General features: G+C 46.0%; 2 protein-coding genes across 4 annotated transcripts in view; one reads left to right on the top strand and one right to left on the bottom strand.

The window, feature by feature from the left end:
- The window catches only part of FBXL2 (F-box and leucine rich repeat protein 2), a 95,825-nt gene that overhangs the window by 65,841 nt on the left and 14,751 nt on the right, over window positions 1–15,233 (top strand). The window contains exons 11-16 of the mRNA XM_024116495.3: window positions 2,808–2,868; window positions 3,571–3,615; window positions 4,192–4,248; window positions 5,370–5,498; window positions 9,589–9,801; window positions 10,444–10,671. Of these exons, the coding sequence (XP_023972263.1) occupies window positions 2,808–2,868; window positions 3,571–3,615; window positions 4,192–4,248; window positions 5,370–5,498; window positions 9,589–9,801; window positions 10,444–10,551 (613 nt within the window). The 3' untranslated portion in view covers window positions 10,552–10,671. The remainder of the gene's footprint in view (window positions 1–2,807; window positions 2,869–3,570; window positions 3,616–4,191; window positions 4,249–5,369; window positions 5,499–9,588; window positions 9,802–10,443; window positions 10,672–15,233) is intronic.
- The window catches only part of UBP1 (upstream binding protein 1), a 69,028-nt gene continuing 66,234 nt past the window's right edge, over window positions 12,440–15,233 (bottom strand). For all 3 annotated transcript variants that reach the window (XM_024116492.3, XM_024116493.3, XM_055079807.1), the window contains one exon: window positions 12,440–14,433. In XM_024116492.3, the coding sequence (XP_023972260.1) occupies window positions 14,396–14,433 (38 nt within the window). In that variant the 3' untranslated portion in view covers window positions 12,440–14,395. The remainder of the gene's footprint in view (window positions 14,434–15,233) is intronic.

Here is a 15,233-nt window from a genome sequence, read left to right as displayed (position 1 = left end):
TTTTTTAGTTTTTTTTTTTTTTTTTTTTAATTTTTGGCTGCATTGGGTCTTTGTTGCTGTGCGTGGGCTTTCTCTAGCTGTGGTGAGTGGGGGCTACTCTTCGTTGCGGTGCACGGGCTTCTCATTGCTGTGGCTTCTCATGTTGCAGAGCATGGGCTCTAGGTGCACAGGCTTCAGTAGTTGTGGCTTGCAGGTTCTAGAGTGCAGGCTCATTAGTTGTGGTGCACGGGCTTAGTTGCCCCGCGGCATGTGGGATCCTTTTGGACCAGGGCTCAAACCCGTCCCCTGCATTGGCAGGCTGATTCTTAACCACTGCGCCACCAGGGAAGCCCTGTTTGTAGATTTTTTGATGATGGCCGTTCTGACTGTTGTGAGGTGATACCTCATTGTGGTTCTGATGTGCATTTCTCTATAGTGATGTTGAGCATCCTTTCGTTTGTTGGAAATCTGTATATCTTCTTTGGAGAAATGTCTGTTTAGGTCTTCTGCCCGTTTTTGGATTGGGTGGTTTATTTTTTTTGATATTGAGCTGCATGAGCTTCTTGTAAATTTTGAAGATTAATCCTTTGTCAGTTGCTTCATTTGCAAATTTTTTTCCCATTCTGAGGGTTGTCTTTTCATCTCGTTTATGGTTTCCTTTGCTGTGCAAAAGCTTTTAAGTTTCATTTGGTCCCATTTGTTTATTTTTTATAAATTTATTATTTTTGGCTGTGTTGGGTCTTCATTGCTGCACGTGGGCTTTCTCTAGTTGCAGCGAGCAGGGGCTACTCTTTGTTGTAGTGTGCTGGCTTCTCATTGCAGTGGCTTCTCTTGTTGTGGAGCACAGGCTCTAGGCGCACGGGCTTCAGTAGTTGTGGCTCGCGGGCTCTAGAGCACAGGCTCAGTAGTTGTGGCGCACGGGCTTAGTTGCTCCATAGCATGTGGGATCTCCCCGGACCAGGTCTTGAACCCGTGTCCCCTGCATTGGCAGGCAGATTCTTAATCACTGTGCCACCAGGGAATCCCCCATTTGTTTATTTTTGTTTTTATTTCCATTTCTCGAGGAGGTGGGTCAAAAAGGATCATGCTGTGATTTATGTCATAGAGTGTTCTGCCTATGTTTTCCTCTAAGAGTTTTATAGTGTCTGGCCTTACATTTAAGGTCTCTAATCCATTTTGAGTTTATTTTTGTGTATGGTGTTAGGGAGTGTTCTAATTTCATTCTTTTACGTGTAGCTGTCCAGTTTTTAGGGAGTGTTCTAATTTCATACTTTTACATGTAGCTGTCCAGTTTTCCCAGCACCACTTATTGAAGAGGCTGTCTTTTCTCCACTGTATATCCTTCCCTCCTTTATCAAAGATAAGGTGACCATATGTGTGTGGGTTTATCTCTGGGCTTTCTATCCTGTTCCATTGATCTATATTTCTGTTTTTGTGCCAGTACCATACTATCTTGATTACTGTAGCTTTGTAGTATAGTCTGAAGTCAGGGAGCCTGATTCCTCCAGCTCCACTGTTCTTTCTCAAGATTGCTTTGGCTATTCATGGCCCTGATATTACTTTGACATGTGAGCAGACTGATAGCCTCACGTCCAAATGGCACCAGGGTCTCCTCTAAACCAGCTGCTAAATGGACAGAAGGAGGAAAAATCACAGCCACCTTATTTATCATTTTTCCTTAGCAAGAAGAAAAGTTTTGTGTTAACAAATGATGATTTATTTTCTGATTCTCCATGTAATACTGTGAATATTAAAACTTTAATAATGGCACCAAAATACTAATCATGCTTAACATCAGTTGAACTCATATATATTCCAGGCTCTTTGTTAGCACTTTCACAAGCATTGTCTCACTTAGTCCTCACTGCATTGCTAGGAGGTAGGTACTGTATTCTCACTTGTTTTGCAGAGGAGAAACTGAGACTCAATGAAAAGCACATAATTTATCCTGGGTCACATGATAAGTAAGAAGTAAAACTAGAATTTGAACTTGTAGAGTTTGATTTTAGAACCAGCAACCTTAACCCCTACAAAAGAGGCAGAAAAAAGATACTTGTTTTGTTACTCTTTACTTATCAGTGAAACTGATCCATTTTTCATACTTACACCAGTTATGTATCTTTTTTTTTTTTTTGGCTGCACCACACGGCATGCAGGATCTTAGTTCCCTGGCCAGGGATCGAACCCATGACCCCTGCAGTGGAAGCGTGGAGTCCTAACCACTGGACTGCCAAAGAAGTACCTCCACCCCGCCCCCCCCTTTTTTCTTTTGTTATATATCTTCTAAGGATTGTCTTATTTTGCCTTTTCCCCATTTTTCTTACTGTTGAATTAGGGAAGATTCTAGAGAATTTTGATGTTTCTGCATGGTAGAAGGACTATAAGGTCGTCAAAACTGGTCAGAAAGGAGGTCAAAATTATTGCTATAAGGGAGTAATTTAACTTAAAAATGTTATTTAAGCATCCATCCCTGTTCAGCATGGATGTTTTCATTGGCTGTAAATTTTTTTAATTTCCTTTAGGGTGACTGGGAATTTCAATAAATGCAGTATATCAAGATGATTTTGTTGAGTGAAAGTACATTTTAATTGTTTAGAAGTCAACACATATTAGAATAATATCTAAAAACAACAGCAACCATGTGCTGGTATTGTGGGAAGATTCCTGGATTTACTGACCAAGTTTGGGATGGGACTTTGGGCAGGTCACATTCCTCCCTGAGCCTCATTTTTGTGTCACAGAGTGGAATAAACTCAAGAGCATTGTAAAGTACGCTTTTCTGTTGTTAACCAGTTGCCACTTTGTCTTCTGTGCACTCCTTATCCCAGGATCTTGGAGGCTGCCCGATGTTCCCATTTGACTGATGCAGGCTTTACACTTTTAGCTCGGGTAAGACAGAGGTTTTACAAAATCAAACCAAACTCTAATTCACCTCCCTCAGTCAAAGTGAATTGGAGTGGTCTTGGAGTGCACAAAAAACTACCTTCAGAAATGACAGGCACCAAGTAGAATAGAGTCCTTGGTGGGTGTGTTCTGCATTTTCCCCAGCAGGCTGGAAAGCTAAGCAGGTCCTGTACCAGGCGAGGACCTCACTCTCACTTGGTCAGGTGGGGCCCCAATGAGAGGAGCCTCCTCCCTGGCAGGAGATGCCCTTCCTCACACAGACCCCAACTCAGCCTCTCAGTAGCATCCCTCAGCTGGGCTGGGCTCTGCCTCTGCCCCATCTCTCCACACTGCCCTGCCAGTGCCAACCACTGAGGGGCCCCTGCGGCCTGCTGCCCAGAACCCATGTCCTCCTGGGGATGCTGATACACTCTTCCTCCTACCCCAGCCCTCCACCATCCCCACCGTGGCTGGGTGTCCACCCCTGTGACCTCCCAGAGCCCATTCCATGGCTAAAATCTCTGTGCTGATACCTGTGAGCCACTGGGAAGGTGCAGACAACTGCCTTTCCAGGATGAGAGAAGGAAATGCAACCCTAATGCCCATTTCCAAAGTGAATATGATTCAAAGGGCACCTGCTCAAAAGTGCTGGCTCACTGGGTCACTTTCGGAAAGGGGTGTCTTATGGACTCTTACGGACTTTTTCAGAATTGTCATGACCTGGAGAAGATGGATCTCGAAGAATGCATTTTGGTGAGTAGACTCCTGACAGCTCTGCAGGGCGCCCCTCAGCCACTGACAGGCGTAACCAGAGACACCAACTGGCCAGTCTGGACCCTCCTTGCCCCGGCATAGGTGTCAGGGCTTGGGAACCTGTGAGGGCCACGGGAGGGGGATGCACAAACTTTGGGCTGTTCTCAGTCATCAGAGTTACAGCCAAGTTCAGGATAGCACCATCTTTTGCCAAACATTAAAAAAAAAAAAAAAAAAAAGGACTCATTTTCACAGAACTTAAGGGAGAAATAAGCTTGCATGTCCAGTGATGAGGTGACTCTACAGAGAAGAATCTTGGGGGACCCTCTTTGGCCACTGCCTCTTTGTCCCTTGTTCCCCTCGGGGCACCAGAGGAAAGACCAAAGAACACCTTCACATTTCTGGGATTGAGCAGAATTGAGGTTGTTCGTGAAGAGAGGAGCTCCCAGCCCAAGTGTGCTTGAGATGAGGTTTTAATTCTCTTTTGCACCTTTTGATTCTTGTATTCAGGAGAAGCAGGATTAGGTATTAAGTTCTGATGTAGAAGCCACACTGACACCACGTGTTTCTCTACAGATAACCGACAGCACACTCATCCAGCTCTCCATTCACTGTCCTAAACTGCAAGCCCTGGTGAGTGAGCTTTTTGTGACGTTACTTACCTCTTAGGGATGAAAGAACCCCCGTACTTCAGCAAGAACCTTCCTTTCCATAGGGTGTCATCATTCTTGGTTTCAAAGGTCTGTGCGTTGGGCTCACTTGGGAGGCAGGGTATCTAAATGTCACTGCTTTCATTTTAGGGTGTGAACCTAATATAGGGACCAGCGTCCTTACTCAAATTCATGTTCATCATGACAGGTATAGTGAAAGCACGGTTATTAAAATGAGGCCGTCCTTATATTACATTTCATATCTGCTCAAATATCTATGGGGGGGAATTAGAATATACTGAAAGATCCAGAACGAGCAATGAAAAGTGTCATTGACACTCTTAGCCATGCAGCCGTCGCATGCACGTTTCCCATCTGGCTGCTGGACGTGGAGCAGGGGTGGAGTCCACATTTGGCTGCCTGCTCCCACCAGATACACTCACTGAATCCCAACACAGCCCGGTGATGCGGGCACCATGGACATCCCTGTTTTATCAGTGAGGAAGCTGAGGCTCAGAGCGGTTAAGAAGCTTGCCCAAATTTACACAACTGCCCAAAGGCCCCAGATCTCGTGGCTTCCGTGGGGTCTGGTCTTTCTACTGCCCTGAGATACACAACAGATTTTTCTTAAGCCAGCTCTCTCTATCCCCTTTGAACTTGCTCTGTCAGCCAGGGCTAGGATTTTATAACATCATTAAAGTTCCATTTGGCCTTGAGTTGCTCTTGCCACCAGTTTTCCTTATTTCCACATTCCTCTGGATGCTTCTCCCTCAGGCACAAGTGTGCTGGGCTTTGGACAGCTCTGGGACTTATTTTTGAGTTTGGTGTCAGATTTCAGAGATAGTCAGAAACCTACCTGTTTCCAGATTCTCTGCTGAAACTGTCTCTCTCTACACACCTGCAGATAATTTTGTCGTTCTAATGTCTTTACTCCCAAATTAGTTCTGATCTGGTTTTATAATTGATAGAACCAGTTGTCTGATGTGTTTTCTCCACCCCTTGTCCCCGTGTCCCTGAGATGGCCTGCTTCTCAGAGGTGTGGGGAAGGTTAGGAGCCCCGTGCTTTGTTTCCTGCTTTAACCTCCCTCCTCCCTGTTGCCCAAGGGCTCCCTCCCCGACTTGGAGATACCCTGGACTTGGGACTCCCACCCCTTCGGCAGTGTCGCCTCTTGTGTGCACGGGACAAGGCCTTCCACCAGCTCCCTCAGGAGTGCAGGCCCACCTCAGCGACAGGTTAGGAAATGTCTTCCAAATAGTGTTCTCCCCAGCGGGGATTCTGATGACTGAAATCTTCTCCATCTTCCCCGATATTCATACAAGCTACTTCCAGAAAGGGGACTTAGAGTAAAAGATAAACTGTAATAAAAACCAGAAGTCCAAGATAAGAGCCTCAAAGGAAAAAAAAAAAAAAAAGAAAAATACCTGGAGGATTATTAGCAGAGAAACAGGGAAACAGTTGCAGTTGAAATCTAAACTTAGCTTTGGAGATGCCTAGTAGCCCACACAGAAAAGGGAAATGCTGTGGATTAAATCTGATTATATTCATCAAATTCACTCTACAAACACCTCTTGAGGACCACTACACGCCGGGCACTGTTCTAGGCTCTGGAGAGTGAAAAGATCATTCATCAGAAGAGACAGACTTTATCGTCACTCAGAAATTGCACAGCAATGTGTGTCTGGATCCTTGTTAACGGATACTCCATGGGCTCTCCCTGCTACGGACATGGTAGCAGCGCCTCTGTCAGCCCCCAGGTAGAGCCAAGGGTGAGTGGAAGCGCAGGGTTGTTGGACGTGCGTTTCTGCCGCTGCAGGTCTCACAGCACAGACGCACAGTCTTGGTGCGAGGCAGCCCGGGTGCGCCTGGGACACGCGCATAGGAGCAGCCGGTCCCCACCTCCCTGGGGGAGGGCCAGACAGTGCTCTCCATGCTGGAGCCGGGGGTCCACCCCAGGGAGTCCTCCCCCAGCCTGGGGAGCTCAGAGGAGCCAATGCTATTGGGGCAAAGCTCCATAGATTCAGAATTTTGAAATCTGGTTTTTAGCTTTTACTAAAGCTCTGCAAGCAGGAAGAAATGAGGGAAGTGACCACTAGCCCTGAGCCAGGTAACTATCACACCTCATTTGCGAAACTTCAGTTCCCAGGTTCTCCTTTACATGTGAAGGAGGCAAGTGTGCACATACCCCACCCCTTCCAGGAACTGCTGTGATCCTCAAGGGAGGAAGGGCCTTGTACTCTCACGAAAACCAAATCTAGAAGGCTATTTTGAAAGGGAAACACTGATCATGTTTCTTTGAAAATAAGTCAAATAGACTTGCAAACAAGGGGAACTCTAGATTCAAAAGAACACAGAGGAGTTCATGAATTTTGTTCAAAGGAGGTTAAGGATCCTCTTTGTTACTTCAGTTTTTAGTTTGTAGGTGTCATCAGCAGGTTCTATTGATAATTGGGGGGCTGGTTTCCTCTTCAGTACCAGAGCCAGTTTTTTTGACTTAAAATCATATTAATGCAGCTCATTGGTCCTAGAAGCTATCTAAGAATTTTAGCTATTAAAGAATAAAGAATTGCAGCCAATAAAGACTATATTATTTTCTTGATGCCAGAGTTTTATCTTTCACCCTGATTTATCACAGCCTTTACCAGTGAGATTTATACCTTCATATGTTTTCTTGTTACTAATTAGTGCCCTTTTCAGCTTAAAGTCCCTTTAACATTTCTTTCTTTTTTTTTTTTTTTTTTTCTTTGCGGTACGCGGGCCTCTCACTGTTGTGGCCTCTCCCGTTGCGGAGCACAGGTTCCAGATGCACAGGCTCAGCGGCCATGGCTCACGGGCCTAGCCGCTCCGCAGCATGTGGGATCCTCCCGGACCGGGGCACGAACCCGCGTCCCCTGCATCGGCAGGCGGACTCTCAACCACTGCGCCACCAGGGAAGCCCCCTTTAACATTTCTTGTAAGGCAGGTTTAGTGATAATGAACTAGTTTAGCTTTAGCTTGTCTGGAAAACTTCTCTCTCCTTCCATTCTTTTTTTGTGGCCATGCTGTGTGGCTTGAGGTATCTTAGCTCCCCAACCAGGGATTGAACCTGGGCCCCAGCAGTGAAAGCACTGAGTCCTAACCACTGGACCGCCAGGGAATTCCCATCTTTCCTTCAGTTCTGAATAACTTTGTCGGGTTTAGTATTCTTAGTTGGAATTCTTTTTTCATTTCTGTCAGCACTTTGAATATATTGTGCCCCTCCATTCTGGCCTGCAAAGTTTCTACTGAAAAACCTGCTGATAGTCTTATGGGGGGTTCCCTTGTATATAACAAGTTGTTTTTCTCTTGCTGCTCTTAAGATTCTTTAACTTTTGACATTTTAATTGTAATGTGTTTTGGTGTGGGTCTCATCTTATTTGGAATTCTCTGGGCTTCCTGAATCTGGATGTCTGTTTCCTCCCCCAGGATAGAGAAGTTTTCAGCCATTATTTTCTCCATTAGCTTTTCTGCCTGTTTCTCTCTCTTCTCCTTCTGTTACCCTTATAATGAGAATGTTAGTCCACTTGATATTGTCCCATAAGTTTATTAGGGTATCTTTACTTTTTTTTCATTCTTTTTCTCTTTGCTCCTCTGACTGGGTGATTTTCACTGCCATGTCTTCAAGTCACTGATCCTTTTATCTGCTTCATCTAGTCTGTTCTTGAAACCTTCTACTTTATTTTTCAGTTCAGTTGTATTCTTCAGCTCTGTGACCTCTGTTTGGTACTTTTCCCAGATAAGGGCGTACACTCCTGTCTGGGGGGATACTGACCAGGGAGAGTGCAGAGATGGCATGTACCTGCACCTACCTTTGCTCAGAGCACATCTGTAGGCCTCTAGATGTGTACCAGACCTGAAGCCCGCCCTGTAAGCTCCAGGACAAGCAAATAGGCCTCTTTCCCAGAAAGGCTGGGGGTGTGTTTCAGCCTGCTGTCTGTAAAGTGCTCTGGGGGTGGTAGCCTGCCAAGAACTCTTTCATGTTAAAGTCCCATGGGACCCAGGAATACAAGCCTCCTTTGGCCATCAGGGCCAGGTGAGCAAGGAGCATCCCATGGGCACCTTATACAAAGACTGGGGCACCAGAAATAAAAACCAGGTCACCAGGCAGATGTAAAAGCTCCCCTCTGGGACATACTGGTGCTCTGGAGCATGGCAGAGGGGAGAGCACTGGCCTCCAAGATCTCTAGAAAGGATTACAGTCAGCCCTTAGATGTGTGTTTAATTAGAAGCCTGTGCCCCTCGCTGCAGCTGTGATGACAAGCTCCTAGTCTCTTTCCGAGAAAGACGACTCCTGGGTGTTTTCGCTTGCTGACCCCGGGACGTGGGAGCCACTTAATCTCTCCATTGGTTACAGTCCCGTGGGACCCCGCAGGCCAGGAGCTGGACGTGTCCCGTGGCAACAGCTGCAAAAACTGGGGCACCAGACACACGTGAAACTCCCCCGAGAGAAACACAGAGACAGAGAATGAGGATGGCACCCTGGCGTGAGGCAGAGGCAGGGCCGGGAGAGCATGCGAAATAGTGCTCATCGGGAAGGAAGAAGCCCAGAATTAAAAAAAAAAATGTCATCCAATGGCTGGAGCTCAGCAGAGGGAATGTGCAAAAATGGCCCCTGCCCATCTCCAGGCCCTGGGGGCACCCCAGCAGGCCCCCCAATGTGTCATCTAGCAGGCGAGCCTCCCACACCCGGGCTGGGCTCCCCCGCATCAGCTGGGCCCTGGGGGTGGGGAGGGCCCAGGCGTGAAAGTCTTTTGGATTCCTCCTCACATTGCTGTGGTCTCTGGGTCTCGCGGAGGTCAGTGCGTTGGTTTTTCCAGCTAAACGTTCAGGTGCCTGATGTGGGGTTAAACCCTTCGCTCCTCAGTGAGAAGCTCCAGGTTATGAGTTCTCTCCTGCCCAGGGGTCTCCGTGCTTGGGGCCGGCGTTCATGACAGACTGTGGCCCAGCCTCTCCTTCCGCTTCCAAGCGGGCCTTCTCTCATCTGCCCAATGTGGAGAGTCATTCAGCCAGTTTTTGTTTTTTTCTGGAGGAAGCTGTTCCCTGTGTAGCTGTAGATTCGCTGTTTGCGGGAAGAGGTGAGTTCAGGATCCTCACGGCGCAGACCACCCTCTGCAGTGCTGGTTCCCATCTTTACCTGGCGGGAAGGTGAGAGAAGCCGCTGCCCGTGGGCCCACAGCTTTGTGCTCCATCCTCCCGCTGCTCAGCGGCTCCCAGGGACGCTGCCTGGGCCGGCTTCCCTGCTCTTCCTGGGCCCTGAGCCTTGGAATGAGAGGGTCCAGCAAACATCTGTGCTTCCCCTCATTCCAGAGCCTGTCCCACTGTGAGCTCATCACGGATGATGGGATCCTGCACCTGAGCAACAGCCCTTGCGGGCATGAGAGGCTGCGGGTGCTGGAACTGGACAACTGCCTCCTCATCACTGACGTGGCCCTGGAGCACCTGGAGAACTGTCGTGGCCTGGAGCGCCTCGAGCTGTACGACTGCCAGCAGGTCACCCGCGCGGGCATCAAGCGGATGCGGGTAAGTGTCGGGCAGCAGCCACACCTGGCAGTTTCTCAGCAAATGACAAATACACCAAGAATCAACATCCATTTTCTACATTCTGTCCTGGGCCAATAGTTATGCAAACTATCCTCTTAGACTTCTAAATTTCCTTATTAGACCCCACCCTGGAAAGAGTCAACTTCCAGAATGGGTCTGGGTGGAGGTTCCATGTGGTCTGTTGATTAGCAAACTTATTAGAAGGAAGGGGACTTAAGGCCGTTATCAGTAGGCTTGATCTTTGCTAATTTCTAGGTATAAAGTGTCTTAATAACTGTGGCGTTCTTTCCGCATGTAGTTCACCTGCATCGTTCTCGAATACGCTTTAAGTTTAGGCAACTTTGCACTCAGACCCCTAAGCAGCCCCAGGTGCTACAGCCGTTACATCTCTACTCGGTTTGCACACAGGGACAGTGACCACCTCTTTGTCTTTAAAAGGTGCTGTTTGGGGAGACATGCGTGTCAACAGGAGCAGCGTTAGCACACACCAGAAATTCTATTGGGACTATCTGCCTAATGGTAGAATGAACTAGATTCTATAGGAGAACTGTGGGCTTTTCTAGGATTATGCCTATAATCCCCAAACTATCTTATGACTACACTTTTCCTTTCTACTTTCAGGCCCAGCTCCCTCATGTCAAAGTCCATGCCTACTTTGCTCCTGTCACCCCGCCGACAGCAGTGGGAGGAAGTGGACAGCGGCTATGCAGGTGCTGTGTCATCCTCTGACAGCAGCTGCCCAGCCCAGGGCTTCATGAGGTGTCCCTTCCTCCCAAGGACCCGAGTCTTTCTGACGCACTCCACCATCATCCAAATCTGTTGATTCTCCATTGGGAAAGGCATTTACAGGTAAAAGACTTCTGCAGGGACTGCAGTAACTCTTGTGATAGTTTTTACCTTTATTCTGCTGTGATGCAATCAATTCGAAGCCTTGTGTCAATTAACACAGGGCAACAGTGGTCATAGTGCAGCCAGGACCATGCAGGAAACCTGGATCGCTAGAGGTGGGTGCCTCCCTAGGTACAAAATTCCTGCCCTTGGCTTTGTCAGCATTCGTCAAACAGACCATCAGTGTTAGCACAAATTGAGCAGAAAAATAAGCTGTTGATTTTCTACCTGATGCTTCAGCCAGTGGCCTACTTTTATTCACAATGATTCCATTTTGATTAGCAGGACTTTTCCACTTTGAAGATTAAATAGCAACTTTATCAAAGTGACTATACTGCAAATTCATAATGCCCGACAGTTTTCTATGTAGCGACTTACGTGGAAGGCAAGTTAATAGGTTTCCATGAGACACCAAAGAATGAGGACTCTAAACAGGGTGGAGCAAGGTCTCCACCTTTCTGTTTCTGTCAACTTGTCATATATCCTTTTGGGGACCAAAAACTAAACAAAAGCAACTCAGTTTGTGTTGCCTGATTGGAGATCGTAAGCTCTGGCGTAGGCTATGGCACATAATGTGTTGTTGTTATAGAAAAGCTAATTATGTCATGTCTCACAAACTTTGGGGGACCTTAAAGAAACAGAATTAAGGCTCAAGTTATCTATAACATAATCAATTAAAAATAATGGATGCATGTAGAATGGGTGTGATTTTTTTCCAAGTTTATTTTAAAATCTTAGAAATCGTTACACCAGGACTATTCAAAAATTTTACACACTTAAAACTAAAATCAGTAAAGTGTTGGCACCTTTGAGACTTATATAAAAATGAATAAACCATTGCAATGCTTAAGTCAGAGGGTTTTATTGCTATTATCTTATGGCAGACAAATCTGAGCAAAACCATCTTCCAAATTCAGGCGTTCCTAATGTTACCTGAAATCTGATCTGGTTTCTGCTCTGTGTTGTCCACATTTGTGACCTTCACTGCATCTCTGTGTTAATGGTAGCCAACCCTCCTTAGTAACCACTCCCCAAACTGAAGAGCCCAGAGCTCATGAGAAGCTGAGGGAAACAGCAAAAATGAGAAATTTCCCCATGACCAGCAATACTTCTAATTAATTGGGTTAGGGTTCTATTAGGTGGAGAGTTTTAGAAGCATTTAGGATACAAGGCCTCAGCTGCATTCTGGGGAGAGAAGGCAAATAGATGGATATACAACTCCATAAATCAATTAACAGGATTATCAGAATAAGCATTAAAGTCTTGATGATTTTGCTGCCTTATTGTGTGTATACCATAGCAGTTATTTAAATATACATTTACACCACTGTGTGGGGGAAAAAATGGCTGTTGCAGGAAGCTATGAATATAGTTTCTATTTTGAAAATTTAAATGACCAGGGCCTTCTATACATTGTCTCTTTTGAGCCCGGACACAACCTCTCACAGCTACTGGACTGGCTGAATGACGTTGGACCGCATCTACAAAACAGGAGAACCTCTGTTAAGAAAAATCAGGTTTGCTTCCCCTTTAAGTGTGGCACAGTCACTGGATAAGCTGTCCTCAGTTGCCTCAGCTTTGAGGAAACAAACTGAAAACACACACTCCCATCAGCTCTTATAACAACATCGGGACTGGTGTGTACTCAGAACATACAACAGTGAACTCCTTGATTCTATGACATGAGGTGACACACTGGCAGGAACTTGGATTTTAAATGAGACACACATTTGCAAAACAATCGGAAAACATTTATTATACTGAAATGTATACATCCTACTATTAAAAAAACAAAGTAGCAAATTTGCTGGTGCCATAATTTAACCTGTTTCACTGGGACAGACTAATGTTCAATGCTGCTTGGTGTCATTTCAAGTTTGATGAGCTTTTAATTATTTTTACCCCACTTGTAAAACCTGATGAGGAATTCAAAATAGCACACAGCATTAAAAATGACATTTATTGTTCCATAAGTCTCGAGACTCAAAAAGGAATGCTAAGTAGACAAGCAAAACTAAACAATTAAGAGAGAAGCTCACTTCTTTCCCAAGTGACTGGTACAGAAAACATGTGGTCATACAAAAGCAAAGGGAAAATGATTGATGGAAAGGAAGGCTCTCCTGCTTTAGGGTCTATACAAGTTATGGATATTTTCAAACCAAAGATGGAATATTTAGAGACAGTACTTTTTCGTATCAAATAAACTCCTTTATGAATAAAACATAAAATGCCAAAGCTTTCACCCACTGAAGTAGTTTTGTCTTCTGGGAGAGATTTTAAACTCAAAATTACCCATTCCTATATCTGCCTGAACAAAGATAAGGATCAAATAATACACTTCAAAACCAAGACACTGGGTGAATGGACAGAGATGGTATAATTAAAATGGAATCGAAGTTTGAAAAGAAAATCGTGTCTAGTACACCACAGGCCTCAAATGCTTGCTGATGAATTTTGGGAAGGCTTCGGGTGAAGGGAAGAGATAATAATGATAGAAAAAATTGCAAAAACAGAGTGATTCCCTTTGGAACGTATACTGGCCAACAAGCATTGGTTTTGTGAAAGAGGCACTCTTTTTATAGAAAAAGAAGCTATTATGTGGTGTATAAAAAAGTCCCTAAATGATCACCAGAATGTTACCCATGATTGTCCTAAAGCTCCATATTAGAGAAGTGTGAGGAATTTTGATGGTACGGTATAGTGTTTGTGATGTCTAGTGTTCCACAAATAAATTTCAACTCTTGATAATGAAGACCCCTTAACACCAAGTCAGAAACTATCAATCACACTGTTTTGTCCTGCTTAGGTGTATTTCCAATGTTGGGGACAGGGCTTTAAAAAAGTTTAACAACAGTATGGTGCAGGGCGGGGTGGGTGGTCAGAGACAGAGGGAGGAAAAGGAGAAAGAAAACCACATGAGTTTAAAAGGCATTGGGGCTTCAAAAATGAAAACCAGAAACAAAATGCTAAAAATGGAAGCAGAAGCAAAAAGTTTTTCAATAAATCTGTGACAAAGCAAAAACACAAAAGTCTTTGTACCTATTAGGATTTACACTGATCCTCTCACCAAGGTACTCTTGATAATGCAGTTTGCTTCACGCCCATCTTCCTGGCTTGGGGCTTCCCCGATCTGGCATGATCACGGCAGACGTGCACCCTTAGACATTTTTTCCAACAAGGCGCCAAGCCTCTCCCCTGACCACTGATCGGCCCGTATCAGCGCCGGCCTCGCTCTCTCCACACGTGGATTCGGCGCTGGCCCCGCAGCAGCCAGTGCCCCCGCCCCACCCCCAGGTCAGCATAAGGTCCAGGCAGCAGAAGCTGAACTGGCCCAGAAAGGTAAATGCCCACAGTACGTCTTTACATTCATTTCCAAACCGCATACAGTGTAAAAAGACAGCGAAGGCTGCTTCTAGGGACTGTGTCTACTGGCCTCTCTGGCAGAGAAGCAGGCGGCCTACCTGCACCGGGGCCCGACATGCTCACTGTCCCAGGGCGAGGCCGCGGCAGTGAAGCGAAGGAGACGTGCCTCTCATCCAGCTCGTGAGAAAGGTCATCCTGTGTTTTCAATATGAAACATTTCATACGGTAAAATCCAATCCCAAGACTTCTTGGATTCAGTCTTCACACACTTTTAAGCGTAACTTTAACTGGTGCTGAATAGAGTTCAGACTACGTCAAGACGTCACTTCAAAATTATGTGGACGCCACCGCCGTTTTCAGCTGCAGAAAAAAGAAAGGGATGTTGTGCGCAATTTTTTACCAGGCTGGAGAATCAAGACTATGTTGAACACTCCTAGAACTCTACAACCCCGCGCCCCAGTTCAGAGGGTACCTTTAAATATTCTAGAGGAAAACAAGCTAACTTGCTCCAGCCCTCTTGCCTACGGCAGCGCCACGTGCACATTGCCTTTGCCCGCCCCGCCCCCCATCTGAGGGCAAGGTGCAGGGCAGAGACTATCCAGTAAACTGGGTGCTTACATCCACCTTTTCTGGAAATAATTTCTGAACTCCTCAAAAGTAGATCTGCAACATTTAAAAAAGTACATCACTACTTTTGCGCGATGGCCTAGTGTTTCTCAGGAGATGGCAAGAAGCAGCAGTACGGGCGTTCATCAAGGAACAAATGAATTTTTCCATAAGGACCAATGTCTGAAAACAGTACACTGAGCAGGGCGGGGACGTCCTGTGATGCCTGACACCAGGAACCCCACTGCCTTCACAGGACGCAGCCACACGTTCACTGTACGAACCGCCTCTTTTATAGACAGTGTCAGTTTTGCAGAGTAGAAACTGCATTGTTTGGAGAACGAAAAATTGAGCCAGAAGGGTACTAAGCTAAACATGTCTGAAAAGAAAAGATAAAGTGGGCCAGTTCACAGACTAAACAGCCCTGCACTGCAGGTAACTTGGTGGCTTACGAGACACGTCAGGCACAGGGTGAAGTCCTAACTTCAGCCCCTCCCCTCAAGGTGGGCTGCTCTCTTCACGTAACTTCCCAGGAAAGGGTAACACGTGACATC

Source organism: Physeter macrocephalus, chromosome 18, assembly GCF_002837175.3.
Source record: "Physeter macrocephalus isolate SW-GA chromosome 18, ASM283717v5, whole genome shotgun sequence".
Classification (NCBI taxonomy): domain Eukaryota; kingdom Metazoa; phylum Chordata; class Mammalia; order Artiodactyla; family Physeteridae; genus Physeter; species Physeter macrocephalus.
The sequence above is the reverse complement of the archived record's forward strand: the minus strand, read 5'-3'. Positions and strand labels throughout refer to the sequence as shown.